The 15,073-nt window shown below is 50.9% G+C and overlaps 1 protein-coding gene across 1 annotated transcript in view; it reads left to right on the top strand.

Moving 5' to 3' along the window:
* Positions 1-12,209, top strand: part of EDC4 (enhancer of mRNA decapping 4) — a 30,829-nt gene extending 18,620 nt beyond the window's left edge. The window contains 10 exon segments of the mRNA XM_078606827.1: positions 966-1,148; positions 1,276-1,309; positions 1,657-1,837; positions 2,682-2,837; positions 3,063-3,178; positions 4,069-4,234; positions 6,158-6,344; positions 7,373-7,601; positions 8,191-8,354; positions 8,933-12,209. Of these exon segments, the coding sequence (XP_078462953.1) occupies positions 966-1,148; positions 1,276-1,309; positions 1,657-1,837; positions 2,682-2,837; positions 3,063-3,178; positions 4,069-4,234; positions 6,158-6,344; positions 7,373-7,601; positions 8,191-8,354; positions 8,933-9,122 (1,606 nt within the window). The 3' untranslated portion in view covers positions 9,123-12,209.
* Positions 12,210-15,073: the final 2,864 nt, after the last annotated feature.

Consider the following 15,073-nt stretch of genomic DNA (forward strand, 5'->3'; position numbering starts at 1 on the left):
TTCTGCTCCCTGGGGATTTTATTTTCAGAAGTTTTCAGCCAATTTACTGATGAGTCTTTACCGTGGCACGTGAGGGTGCAACGCTCTATCCCCACATTTTGTATATTTTACGCCTATATATTTGTAGCGTGGATTTTTCTCCGGGTCTTCTGGATTTTCCTTCCACATTTAGAATCAACGTGCATTTAGGGTATTTGGCCGCTGTAAATTTCCACATGACGAGCCACTTCGTTGAGCTGTCATTTGTGGCCAGGTCACTTCTGAAAAAGAGCTACACAGCTCAGTGGGACTTACCTGGTAAAATAAACAAATCTTGCTTTTTCTTTTGGTTAGCACTGTGCTACATGCTTACCGGTCACTTTTCACTCCAGCCTGACCAAAGTGCTGCATAGCTTGCAGTACTTGCTGCTGCAGGTCTAACATATGTTCAGTATGTGGTGTTTTCTTGTAACATATATTTGTTTAATGTATGGCAGCCCCTGTGAGAATCCCCGCTATTCGTGCTGTGATGCCTGGACATGGTAGTAAACTCGTGCTGCGCCAAACGCACTGGTACTGAGAGCTCTCGTCATCCCGCCGTGCGGCGAGGACACAAAGGGCCTGGTGTGTACGGTAGAAGGTCAACATCGCTAAACATGATGCACTGCCTGCATCAAGACCTGATGTAGGCAGTGATGAGAAGGAAACTGGCACTGTTTAGACACATGTAGGATGGATAACAACAGGAAATTCAAAGTTTGTTGTTAGGAAAAATGGAAGGAACTGGAAAGTCGAGGAAGACCTAACAGAATGGCTTGAGGACAAGAGATTTGTGCCAGAAAGATGTGGCACTGCTTGAGCATAATGGCACAAGGCAGAGGAAAGTGGAAACAAATGACAACATGTGCAGTGGACACCTGTGGGCCATCTGCCCATGGATTGTGATGATGATGACGAAACAAAGTCTTTCCTCTCCCCGTCATCAGTGATCAGGATGAGGAGGTTGCCTTCCTGTCATCGCCCGCGGGCGTTGTGGCCGGCGCGGGGGCGGCCGTCATTGCGGGGCCGCACCGGGGGCCTCCGTCTCAGCCGGGCTTCCGCGACCAGAAGGGCCGCGTGTCCCCTCGCCTGTCTCCAAAGTCGCGACGCAGGGCCACCCGCGAAGAGAGGTGCCGCCCCAGCTCCTTGAGCAGCGCGACCAAGCGGAGCCACGCACCAGAGAAACACATTCACTTGAATAGGACGATGGTCTCCATCTAAAAGTGTGTGTTTTGTGTTTCTTTTTGTACTTTGCAGTGAAAGAGCATCTCATCCATCAGCTTCTGACCAGGTGGGTGCATACATCTCATCGTTTGTTAAGTCGCTGATCGCCTCTTGGCACTGACGCATTGAAGGGTGCGCGCATTCAGTACTCGGGATTAGTCGATGAGAATCTGCATCTTTACTTATCCTGGAGGAATCCGATGAGCTATGAAGCTCTTTTTCACAGATGTCCATAGTGGGGGCAGGTTAGAAAGTTGCAATAATAAACAATACAAAAAAGCGAGGGCAAATTCAGGGGAGAGCGGCCTCCTCTAGGTGCCGGTAGCACCGTTGACGCTCGGAGGCTGCATTACAACTGCTTTTTTTCCCGAACACCCATGGGTGTAATTCGTCCCTGCCGTGTGGTGATTCCAGGCGAGGGAGGATGGGCAGGCGGCCATGCTGGCGTGCTTCACGACGCTGCAGACCAAGCTGGCGGCCATCTGGAGCCGGCAGGAGGAGATGGTTCGCGGGATGGAGGCGCGAGGGGAGGCGCTGAACAACGCCCTCTTGAGCCGCATGGAGGCCTCGCTGGCCAAGTCTCGAGAGCAGGACCGTATCCTGCGTCGGGGTGCTGCCACGTCACGTCCGCTTCAAGCGCACACCGTTCGTTTAGTCCTCAGACAATGAACGCGTAGCCATGCCTCGAGCGTCGATTCATTCTCGCCTGCGTTTGCTTCATCAGGGTGACGGGGACCGATGGTCGTGATTCTAATCCTCATGTACGGGAGTTGGGCCGATTGCTAGTTTTTTATGAGCTGGGAGTTGACCCATTTGTTGAAGTGACCCAAGTTTATACAGGAGTTTGGGAAAAGAGGCCAGCAGTTGATGGGAATAAGCAGAAAGAGACGTTTTTTTACCTGCAGTGGTGTGGTTGAGTAGACGAGTGGGTGAGTGAGTGATTTGGAGAGTGTGACTGTCGCGGTTAGAGCGTTGCGCTTTGAACCCGATGACCCGATTCGATTCTCGCTCACGACCAATAGCAGGGGCAAATATTTGAACCCATCCCGAGCCTCTTTTCGGTCGACTCGGCCTCAAATAAGTACCTGGTCTGATGTGTAAATGTCGCTACTGGGGAGACAAAGCCAACCGGGCGTGGTGTTGGCCACCCACCTCCTCCTGTGCCGAGCCAGTCTTCATAGGTGCTCACTAACAGCACTTTCCTCAACAGTCTGTTAAGGCTATATACTCAATGGATATTTCTAAATGTGGAGGGTAAACCCGGAGGATCCGGATAAAAATCCACGCGACCACCGAGAGATGGAACACGCAAACTCCAAATGTACATCAGGGGTCGGCATCGAATCCACAACCTCCTGCTTACCAGGCGAGGGAGTGAATTGTCGTGCGGAGGCAGGACGTCCCTGCTGGAGAAGTTGCTCCCTTGACGTGTGACCCAGAGGCCTGGTTCACCACGAAGCTGCAGCAGCACGAGGACCGCGAGCGAGCGCTGCAGCAGCAGCTGCAGCACAACCTGACGCAGGCCATGTCCGGCGTGGTGGCAGCCCGCCTCGATAAGGGAATGCGTGACGAAGTCAAGAAGCTCTTCCCCCAGGGTGAGCGTCGTTCGTCCGCTCGCACGACCGCGCTGCCTCGGCACGGCCACGTCTCTGGGCGATGACTGATCCTGGGCTCTGGGAGCCTTTTGAAGCCAAAACCAGGGTCTGGTATCGCTTCACGTGTTATTCATGCCCTCGCTGTTGAATGTTCGCTTGGACTTTTTTTAAGGTGTGGGGTGGAGGGATGTGCGATTGGCGAGTAAAAATGCCTCTCTATCTCAGCGATCGCAAAAGCGGTGGAGCCGTTGGCAGCGCAGCTGACGAGCACGATGGCAGCCAAGCTGACGGCAGCAGAGGTCTTCACGAGAGATGGCATCGCCAAGATGGTCAAGGCCAAGGTGTGTACCTCCTCCATCCTGATGGGCGCTCTGGTACAATAAAAGCAGACTGCGACGGAATCGCCAATCTTGCTGATGTTAGCTCAGCGAATAAAGGGGGCATGTCACACAACTACTTTATCAAAGTATTGCTTGCCAATGAATCGATTGCCAATTATTTAAATTGCCAGTGATTCTATTGCCCATGAATTGTTGTGAATCGACCGTTTCAAGATGGCTGTCCGATCAACTTTGAACTGGGTGCCGGATCGACTGAGCTGAATCAATACAAATTCACCTTGATTCATGATCCACAGTACCATATCTTGGCAAACACCACACCTACTTTCATACATGGGCAAATCTCTCATCAATGATGTCAGGTGTGTGATATTGTATTTTAGCGCCAACGGGTGCACTCATGGTTAAGGGATACAGGAGGGGTGGCTGTACAAGCACTACGGTGACTTAAACATGAATCTTTTTTCAGTGAATTTATTGATTTTATTCTTTTACGTGGGAGAGAAATATTCGTCCCTGAGCGGTTTTACGAGTGGCCCTGTGGCGTTACCGCAGTGAAAAGACAGGAAGTTACACCAGCGAATAAATCATAACGTATATTTAACTTGTTTCGCACCGTACGTAGCCAACCGTGCTCATCGGAGCTGCGGACACACAGTAGCAGACACTTTCGAGGAGGAGAACAACATTTGGCCCCTGCACCACTCAAGTAACACTGGCAGCTAACACAGATATAGCACAAACTCGCACGTCGGCATCTGAGAGAACTTCGATCAAGGAAGGAGTTTAAATTGGTCAGGGAATGAGGAGGAAATTAAGCCGAAAGCACGAAGCTCGTGAACTTGACTGTGAATTCTGCCCTTGTTTTTCCATGCGCGTGAATCTCCCAGGCAACTTCGGATGCCATCGGCAAGGCAGCAGCGGAGTGCCTCCAGGGCCCCATGCAGGTCGCCTTCAGGGAGGCCTTCCAGGGCTCGGCCGCCCCGGTGTTCGACCGCGCTTGCCAGGCCTTGATGCAGCAGATCAACGAAGTGTTCCACCGCGGCACCCATGAATGTCAGTGGCCCTCGTTACACACGCAGACGCACACTCGCAGACACACGCACCCACACGCAAAGACAAGACAAAGGTTCCCCGTATAGGGGGGTTGGGGGCGAGGCAACGGCGGTACCGTAGTGCCGCTATTGTCTGCGCAGTGCGCAATCTACCAGTGCTAAAACTGTACTTACTTATCTACCAGTTATGTGTTACTTATTTATTGGATATTTACCTTTGTTACTTATTTACTGTTTTACGTTCACTCGTTTCCAGTTAGTTTGTTTTCTTTGTGCACGTTATGATTTTAACGTTAACAATTGATGGTGGAATGTATTACAAATGTAAACTTCGTATTAATATGATGGAATTAAGCTGCGGTAACGACGTTAAAGATATGAATGCATGCGGGGTATATGGAGGCGTGGGCTATCTGAAATTTGTTTTACACAAAAAGCTTTTTTTGCGGGGTATATGCGTCTGCGGGTTATATGCATATGCGGGAAAATACAGTAACTGCATTCTGCATAACCTATGCGGTTTACCCATTTTGCGGATTAACCGCGCACCTGAGATTTTGACATGAATTAATAACTCATGGATTTTCCCTGAAAGCCGATTTAACAATCTAAAAATAGTTGTACATTTTTATTCTTGGAAATGTATAGTACAAATCACGTGCTTAAACCGTACAAATATGTGCTCTGGTACTGGTAGGAATCACCTGGTTCCACCAGCCCACAGGGGATTATTGTGTCCGTCCGCCGTGTATCCAAAAATGGGAGGGGTGGGGCTGGGTGGAGAGGGGCTGGGTGGGGCGGGTGGTGCTGGGTGGGAGGGGTGGGGCTTGGTGGGGAGGGGCTGGTCACCCCGTGGTGCCCTTATAAAACTCAGCGTTTAACCTACTCACGCCGGCTTGTGCCCTCACAGTCGGCCATATTTGCGGAATACACCACGCCACCGTTGACCCTGGCCATTGACCGAGCAACCCAACGTTCCTACCAGCTCCCTCCGCAGGAATGTGTTTAATCCGAAATCCACGTGATCACCTCTACAGTACAGTAGTTGCATATTTATAAAACAGTGGGCGGAGTTTGATTGATTTTGATTGGCATGGCTCTCCTATTCTTTGTTTTGTTCATTAAGAAATTATTTTCTTTACTGAAACTTAATTTTCCCTATATTTGTGGTTCTTGGCATAGAGATCCGAGGAAAATGTTATATTCTTAGTTTATCCGCGATTTTGAATTATCCGTGGCTGGCCTCCCCGTCATTAGCGTGGATAATCGAAGTCTACTTTCGTGTACAGGGATTGAGTCCGCCCCAATCCCCTGCACTCGTGAGTTCTTCTCTAGTTATTCTCTTTTCCTCCCATGCATTATTTAACCGTTCGTTAATAGAATAAAATCAACATCCACGATAGGCCCACAGAGCTTGGGCCTTTGTTGGCACTGCTTCTGGCTATTGTCGTGGAGCCTCTGCGAAAAACGGACAGTGCGCGCGTTGGAAATTCGGCGGAAATTTTTTTCAACGTCATTTGAACGACGCTGTACTCGCGTGATAAAATATTCTCAAGCGTGAATAATAATTACAGCTTGTATCGAGAACCTTTCATAAAACCGCAAGGCACTCTGCATTAAGGGGTGTTTTGGTAAGAAGTGGCTCAATTAAAATAAGCAATACCTTCAGGGAGAGGAATAATTTTTGGCAGAAGGACTTGAAGATCCCAACTTAACCAGACTCCCTGAAACAACCTTCAGGAGACCATTCCACAATCCGGGTACTACAGAAACAAAGGTCCAGAGAATTCCACGGTCCGGGTACCATGGAAACGAAGGCCCATATAGTCCCACAGACCGGGTTCTACAGAAGCCAAGGTCCGATCACCCGTGAGCTTCGTTCTTGTTCCTTACAATATGTGCCTGCTCGTCGTCACGGTTTCAGATGTGCAGCAGCTGGAGAGCCACCTGGCGGCGCGGAGGCAGGCGGACCAAGGTGCGTTGGAGGGCATGGGCACGCAGCTGCAGCAGGCCCTGATGGCCATGCAAGCCTCCACGCAGCAGCTGGCACCAGCGCTGTCTGCCAGCGTGCACACGGATATACAGGCGCAGATGCGTGACGTATCGTGCAGGTAGGTGGCTACAGACAATCAAATAGGTCGGTGCGTTTCACCATGAATTGTCAAGTTCGACGATGTTCCCGTGCGTGTGTGGCTTGGTGTTCATTGGTCAACTCGGCCACAAATGAGTTCCTGGTGCTGTGTGTAAACATCGCCACTGGGGGAGACAAAGGCGGCCGGGCGTGGTGCTGGCCACTCACTCCCTCGTGTGCCGTGCCGGCCTTCATAGGTGCTACTCGCTAACAGCACTTGGCCCAGATCTCTGTTAAGGCTGTATGGGGGATCTTTTTCTTGTATGTATCTGTACCCCAATCTGTGGCTCATGTGGAATGAATTCTGTGTATGGTCTCCTGTGTGTGCCCCTTTGTAGGTATACTGATATGAAGCCTTGTGTATTCTGTGTGTGTGCCTACCCATGCGTGTATACTCCGATGGTGTGCCAGTAACCCCATATGTGCGTGTACCCGCGTGTGTGTAACTGCGGGGAGTGGTAGTGTAGCGGTTAGCACGCTGCGCTACGAACCCGGCGACCCGAGTTCGATTTCCGCTCACGGCCAGCACCAGTGACGATTATCTGAACCGGTCCTGGGCCTCCCATAGGTCGACTCGGCCTCAAATGAGTACCTGGTGCGGTGTGTAAACATCGCCACTGGGGAAACACTCGGCTGGCCATGGTGTTGGCCACCCGCCCCTTGAGTGCCATGCCAGCCTTCATAGGTGCTTGCTATAACAGCACTTGCCCCAAAAGTCTGTTTCAGGCTATACGGGATCTTTGTCTATGTGCCTGTACCCGTGTGTGTGTGTGTAACTGTGGGTGTGTGTGCGCGTGTAACCGTGTGTGTGTGCGTGTAACCGTGTGTGTGCGCGTGTAACCGTGTGTGTGTGCGTGTAACCGTGTGTGTACTGTGTAACCTTGTTTGTGTAACCATGTGTGTGCATGCACCCGACCCGTGTGTGTAACCATGTGTGTGTACCAGTGTGCATGCACTAGTGAGTAACCATGTGTGCGTGTGTGCGTGTAACCATGTGCGTGCGTGCAGCCTGCAGGAGGGCCTAACAGGGACGGTGCGCCGGGTGGTGCGCGAGGAAATGGCGTTGGCGCTGAAGGAGCAGCACGCGACCGTGACCAACAGCATCATGCAGGCTGTGCGCTCCGCGGCGAGCACGCCCGTGCCGTCCGCGCACCACCCCCCCATCGACTTCCGTGTGCAGCAGGAGCACATCATGCAGCTGTTGCAGCAGGGACAGATTAACCAGGCGTTCCAGCAGGTGAGGACAACCGACCGACCGGCCACTGCCCGCGACGACGATTTATTTGCTGTGCGATTCTCGCCCTCGATGCCAATTTGCAGTGTCGGTAATCTGTGGGAAAAGACAAATTTTGATTGGGTCGTAAGTTTCAAGTTCGTTTTTGCGTAACTCGGTGCGAGAACGCAAGACGCGGGGATAGATAGTCTCATTTACAAGAGTGACCCGCGTCACCAAAATGACGAAAGCAATCAAGGAGGAAAAACAACCGCGTTACAGAGGTTCAAATCGAAAACGGTGCAATAAAAATTGATCGCACAGCACACAGTGTGCCCGTGGGTGTGCGTGAGTAATCAACTCCGACCCAAATGAGCACCTGGTGTGGTGTGTCGTAAACATCGCTACTGGGGAGACAAATGTGGCGCGACGTGGTGCTGGCCCCCCACCCTCTCTGTGTGCTGTGCCGACCTTTATAGTTGCTCGCTTAACAGCACTTGCCCCAACAGTCGATCAAAGCTATGGCGGGGGAGGAGGGGATCTTTGTACGTTTGTGCGTGTCACGCCCTCGCAGGCAGCTCTCACCCCTGCTGCGTCTCTCTCCCGCGCTCAGGCTCTGACGGCCGCAGATCTGGAGCTGGTGCTGTTTGTGTGCGAGACGGTGGACCCGGCGCAGGTGTTCATACCTGGGTCGTGCCCCCTCACGCAGCCTGTGCTTCTGTCGCTGGTGCAACAGCTGTCGATGGACCTCGCCGTACACACCAAGACCAAACTCCGGTGGGTGTGCGCTGCCCACCCTCCAACCCCCCCGACTCCCCCCCCCACCCCCCTCCGGCTCTTCGTCCTGTCTCCACGCCTGCCTGTTGGCTGTTGCTACTGCTCTGAAGGGCGCTGCTCTCTACAGTGCTTGTAACACAGCCTTAGCCGGCGAATGTGCAACAACGGAGGTTGTGGTGCGGCGTGCAGTGAAGCAGCAAGACTATAGGCCGTGGCATACTGAAGTCACGGCCACAGTTAAAATATATCACTCGATTCTGCAAAATTCATCATTGCAATTAAGCCTCACACCTCTGTATATCATCAATTGTTTGCTCTCAGAAAGGATTTAGAAGCAGTATTTTTTCGTGCATGACACCCCGTGTAAGAGGCATACGGTATGCAAAAATAAAGGAGCTGCTTTAACTCGGTAAATAGTAAAACAAAAAATCGACTGCAAATTACTCGATTGATAAACGCAGCAACCTCACCCTCTATCAGGGCTCTCATGAGAAAGAGTTGACACTCAGTGAAGCGTTCCTAGGCAAACACGCACAACGATAATAATAATTCTGATCTCTTTCTGCGTCCGCGTCCAGGTTCCTGGAGGAGGCGGTGATGTCTCTGGACCCCCAGCACTCGATCACGCGCGAGCACTCGGCCACCGTGCTGGTGCCCGTGCAGCAGAAGATGCACGCCTTCCTCGCCGCCGACCAGCGCGGACAGTTCTCCAAGCAGGCGCGCATCCTGCTCATGGCCGTCGGCTCCCTGCTCAACCGCCACTCCTGACCCCCACCCCCCTTACCGCCACCCTCCCACCCCACCACCCTCACCACCGCCTTCCCGCCTCACCACGCCCCGCACACAACCCGGCTCACTCACTCCTTTCTTCCTCCTGCGGTCCCACCCGACTGCGGTTAACGAAACGTAGTTCTGCTCACGAGCAAGGTCGGGTTTGGTCACGTTTTGTTTAACCCGGGTAAGAACTCGAGAGAGACCAGGGTCAGAGTCTCTCTCTCGCAAGAGTGTCCTGAGCAGCGTCCTGCCGTCCATTACCCAGGGGGTGGCTGTGTCAAAAGAATGTTTTGGGTGGCTCCGTGTCCAATTTTCATGGCTCACCGGCCTGATGTGACCTAAAGATTCTTTTGGATTGAGAGAGCACGGCCTCACGCGACGACCAAAGGGCTTCCTCAAAGTCCGTGGTGGCGAGATGTTTACTCCCTCGCCTGGTATTTGGGTTCGATCCCGACTTTTGACGCCTGCTGTATATTTGGAGTTTGCATGGCTGTCTCGCCGTGCTTGCGTGGATTTTTCTCCGGGTCCTCCAGTTTTATCCCTCCACATTTCGAGACGTGCGTTTAGAGTATTCGGTTGCTATACATTTCCACGTGATAAGGGACTTCGTTGAGCTATCATTTGTGGCCAGGTTTCTTCTAAAAAAGAGCTACATAGCTCACTGGGCCTTACCTGGTGAAATAAAATAGTTGAGATGGTTGAACTACCATGGGCGGACTCGCACGCCCTTGTCTTCACAGCAGCACGTGTTGTTGAGTGTCGCTAATCAGCCAGTTTTCCTTTGTTTGTGGAAGATGTGAATGTTGTTGATGCCGTTCATGTAGGTGTCTATACCTGATGAGGTTACAATCGGGTGGTTACCAGGGGTAAAAACATTGCCTAGGTTCCATGGAAGCCTTAACGTTGAGTTTCATTGCCGAAAATGCAGTTGCGTCTGGTTGGGAACACCGTTAAAAAAATTGAGCATCTTACTCTGCTGTGAAAACAGCCGAAGTGCTGGATAGGTCAGCCGGCTTGGCAGGATGTGTGCATCGCCGCATGTAGGAGCGTTCGTGGGCGGTCGGCGATCGCTCGCTCAAAAGTCGAATGGTTGGGTGGGCGACTTCTAGCGGTAGTCGAGCCAGAGTTCCAGGTCCCACGTGCGTCACGTCAAACTACATTCAGACCCCCCCCCCCTTCCGTCCGCCCCCCCCCCCAGCCTTGAGCTCTCGTTGGCTGTGGCATTTATTTTAGTCTTAGTGGTTAAGTCTTGAGCGTTTTTGAGCGACAGGAAGCCACCACCCCAGTTTTATACAGTCGCTCACGTACGAGCTGGCGAGTGCTGCATACGTTTCTTGTTTTGTTTTATAAGTTAGTCGCAGTTTGAAAACACGTAGTGCTCTGTTACCACTGATTTTGCGTTTGGGTTCAAATATCTGCACAGTTGAGTTGTTTTCTTTTATTACGCAAGTAAAGTGTAATCGCGTCAAGGACTGATGTGTGTTCTCGGACATCCTGAATGAGTCGGTTCCCATACCCATCTGCCCCCCTCCCCCACTCTCCGTTGATCGACCACGACTCTGAACGATTTCACGTTGAGCGGCGCGAGCGGGGAAGCGGCGGGGATGACCAAACACCGGATAATCCTCGGAATGCAACGGCAACAGCAGATCGTGAGGCCTTCACAGAATACAAATAGATTCGGAGATCGGCTGAGGTACGACCGCGATGTCTTCGCGAGTGGTGGGACGACGGCGTTGAGATCGCTGTGCGGGTTGGCAGAGCCGTTCTTAGGGCGATGGCGAATTGGGGCGATCGCCCCGTCCCCCACGCTTTGGGGCGGGCGGGGGGGGCGCGTCTGAACGTCAGGGTGTCAGATGTAATACTTCTGGTTTAGTTTGAAGTCATTGGGGAGGGGGGACCCACGCGCTGTGATTTGCCCCGGGCCCCACACCCCCCATGCCCTCCCCCTATGAACGGCCCTGGGGGTCGGGGTGAGGTGGGGAGAGGGGGGCGAGGCAAGGGCCGCGCGTGAGATGGGGGAGTGAAATGAAATCGCGATGGGGGACACCGCCGGGGCCGCGTTGCCCACTGAAGGCGTGTGGCGAGGGGCTGGCGGGCCGCCGGGTGGAGCTGAGAAGCCCAGGGTGAAGCGCCTGCTGCCCGTGAAGGGGTCGCCACGTTCGCGGGAGGTAGTTCTGTCAGTGGCCCGACCTGCATCGCTCCGGTCTCCCACTTCTCCCGAGACCTCAGCTGGAGTGGGTGGTTGAGCACGGTGGGTGGTTGAAAACCACGCAGTGGACTTGCTGCTGTTGGTCATCACCACGGGGATTCGTCGTCCCGGGCTGCGTTATTTCCTGAAATGTTTTCTTGATCTCTTGGCGCTTATACACAAGTGCGTTGGCGCACACAGCACAAAACGCCCAAATAACACTTGCCTGAATATGAAACGATGCGACATGCTGGGCCATGTGGCGTCTTTACCATCTGTGCCCATTCGGTGATGGTGGTAATCGGGCCCAGGAATGCATTCCTACGTGGATCGTGCCTTGTGCTGACAAGAACAAATCTTCCCACAATGCACTGTGCAAACAACTTTCTCATTTGACTTTTAACATACATTAGTTTATCATTGAGTAGTAATACTTCTTGATTATTTAAGAGTTATCGGCTCTGCCTGGACATCTGTGAAAAAGTTCTTCATAGTTCAAAGGATTCCTCCAGAATAAATAACGATTCTAATTCTATTCAATAGCTATTTGGTAACTTCATATCCCAATTAAAAAACTGGTCGTCAATAAACATTGAATGAAATGCAATTCTCATCAGGGCCCAATGGTATATCAAGTGGCACTGATATCATTAAAGCGGACTGCGACGGAATCGCCGATCTTGCTGATGTTAGCGAATCAAATTAAGGGGCGTGTCACATCATTACTCGATCCATGGATCGATTGGCATAAAATAGACAGCGATTAACTCACAAATTACGATGAAGCCGGTATTTTTGATGTTCTATTACGTCCGTTTCTATATCAATGATGAACATTGGATTATGATTTTCGTTTTCATCTTAAACTTCATTCAATGAGTGCATACAAAGCAGTGCTATTTTTACGTTTGATTGTATATTAATATTGATTGTGAGGGTATACAGAACAACTTGCGGGGTAAGGGATTTACTCTCTCCAGAACTTGTAGTTCTTGATATTAGAGGTGTGGACTCGAGTCATGTGACTTGGACTCGAGTCGGACTCGAGTCAGACTCGAGTCATGAATTTGATGACTTGCGACTCGACTTGGACTTGCATAACAATGACTTTGTCCCACCTATGAGATGTGGACTCGAGTCATGTGACTTGGACTCGAGTCAGACTCGAGTCATGAATTTGATGACTTGCGACTCGACTTGGACTTGCATAACAATGACTTTGTCCCACCTCTGCTTGATATGCCTTTTCTGTTTACACAGACCTTTTTGTTAATCTACTGCCGGATGAAGGCCTCACCCAGCCCTCCCTTCCCCCTCCCCTTCTAATGCACCATCGGCATCATCATCCGGGGTCCGCTCCACTGCTGGATGAATGCCTCCCCAAGCCTTCACTAATACATACAGGACCTCAATAACATCCCTAATTATTACTTAGTCACGCAATCCCGTTTGGATCCATGCGCTTTAACCTTAAACCATGCAAATGCAACCCCGATGAAGTCTGGTGAGCTGAATTGAGTTCTAAAGAGCTTGCAAACATACTCTTTATTTTTGTCGGTAAAGTCACGTAGGTGAAACATTTATTTTTTGTTTATTTTTCACCTCCGTGACTTTACCGATAAAACAAAGGAGTATGGATCCTTGCAGTCACGAAAACTTCTAATCTGTCATTAATTTACAATTCCTGGGTTTGATCTTCCACGAAACTCATGGTTTACCCTAAACTGCATCCACTCTACAAACCATGGCAGATGCGGATACCTGATGCACATAATGTGGAAAATAAAACAACTCTCCGGTGTGCGACTGGTCATCCATACAACATGACGAAGCAATGTCCCATCCACAAATACGAAGGAGACGTCACCACGATACACTCCGCTGCTTCTAACGCAGCTGTCTGGCTTGACCACCTGAATGTGAAATTGTAGTTGTCGCTCTGCATCTACATCAGCCATATAAAATGAGTAATACATCGGCAGCAGCCATGATCTAGCCTCTGCTGGCTGATTAGCCATGCTTCACGACGGTCAATGCACTGGGCTCCACTCACGGCCACCACTGACACTAGTGAGTGGCCTTTGGCAAAGGAAGCGGGGCTGCTGCTCTTCATCACGTGATGTGCAAGTTCACAGAACCGCGTGAAACGAAACACAAAAATCAGTTTATCAATGGCACCTCACATTCGTTATTTTCATCCCGTGTACAATGTTCTCCAGTGTTCTAGTTTTTGTTGCATAGGTCTCCACTTGTAACCTATACAGCTTAAAGGTTACTTGCAGACCTGTATCTCGACATGCCAGAAAACATCATTTTGGACAGCACTCTTTTACAAATACGCTGAGGTGGGGTGTTGAAACAAATCCTGGTCCCATTAACACCACATCTTCTCCATCAATCACCTGTAACTCAACAGATTTCAAAAACAGACCGGGTAGCCACAGCAGCCGGATGCAACGCGCATGGAGCGGCGTCTTGTCGAGATCGGAGAGGGCGCAGCTCGTGCCTCTACCCTCACTAAGACTACTGCCAGCTGAAGTTCAGTGGAGCAGATGTGCTGTAAAACATGGATTCGGTCGGTGGACTGTATGCGTGTGTCAGGATTGCATCGGGCCACAGGCGTGAATTAAGTTTTGACTTTACACCTTATGCATGTGGCTTTTCGGTTCTATTTCTCTGGGGTGTGTGGCACCGTTTGAGGTGCTATTGTTTGCACTCACTGAATGAAGTTTAATACAAAATCTGACACCCACAGAATCAAGTTTAAGATGAAGTAGGACATCAGAATTCAATGGTTTTGTATGTGTTGTCAGTGATCTGGAGACAAGGTTTGTAGGATGCACCTTGATTAGAAACGTTCACGGTCTCGTCCACACTCTCTCCACAGTCGCTTAGCCTAGCCTGTCCCCAACATCAGCCGTCTAACACTGACGGCGCTGGCTGAGACAGCCAACAACTATCCTGCAGCGCAATATCTCGCGGAGACGGCAGCGAAGACGGCGACGAGACGAGTCTAATCCCAGAACCGGCAGCCTCGAGCTCCCACTCTCGGCTCCTTTTATGCTCCCTGCGCGGTCTGGCCCCGCCCTGGCCACGCCTCCCTTCTCGAACCCACGAGCAGGTCCCAGGGGCCTCCAGACGGGGTCCTCTGTGACCCTTGCCCTGGTTCCTCCGCTCTGCCAACACGCACCGTGCACACGCTCACCGGAGTGTGAGCTGTACCAGCCGGCGCTATTACTCATTGAATGAATTTGAACACAAAGTCTGACACTCAGAATGAAGTTTAAAATGAAGTAGGACATCAGAATACATTAGCATAACATTTATTTTAAAGTATAAAAAGGGTATTTTTACACAGCGGTTGAAAACAGCACTTTGATCGACTACTATAAAAAGTTAAGTAAAATCGGACATCAATACCTTTGTTTTGTGTCTGTGAACCGTGGAATTAAATTTAAGATAAAATCGTACATTTTAAAGATTTCTGCCCGACCGACTGAATTTGGTGCCAGAACGTCTGATTGGAATCGATCAATTAACCGCCATTCAATATCCACAACGACCATATGGGCAAAGACGCCCCCTCGGTTAACGCCACGGTGGCGAGGAGATGTTAAATACCTCGCCTGGTATGCAGGAGGTCGTTGCTTATAAGAGCTATGTAGCTAAAATTAAAATAGTTCTAAGTGCTGTCTCCAACTCTTTTTCATCCACGATCTGGCCTTTTTTTTAAGGCGGCGGTGTTATTGCCGAA

This window comes from Lampetra planeri, chromosome 26, assembly GCF_965212315.1.
Source record: "Lampetra planeri chromosome 26, kcLamPlan1.2.h2, whole genome shotgun sequence".
Taxonomy (NCBI): Eukaryota; Metazoa; Chordata; class Hyperoartia; order Petromyzontiformes; family Petromyzontidae; genus Lampetra; species Lampetra planeri.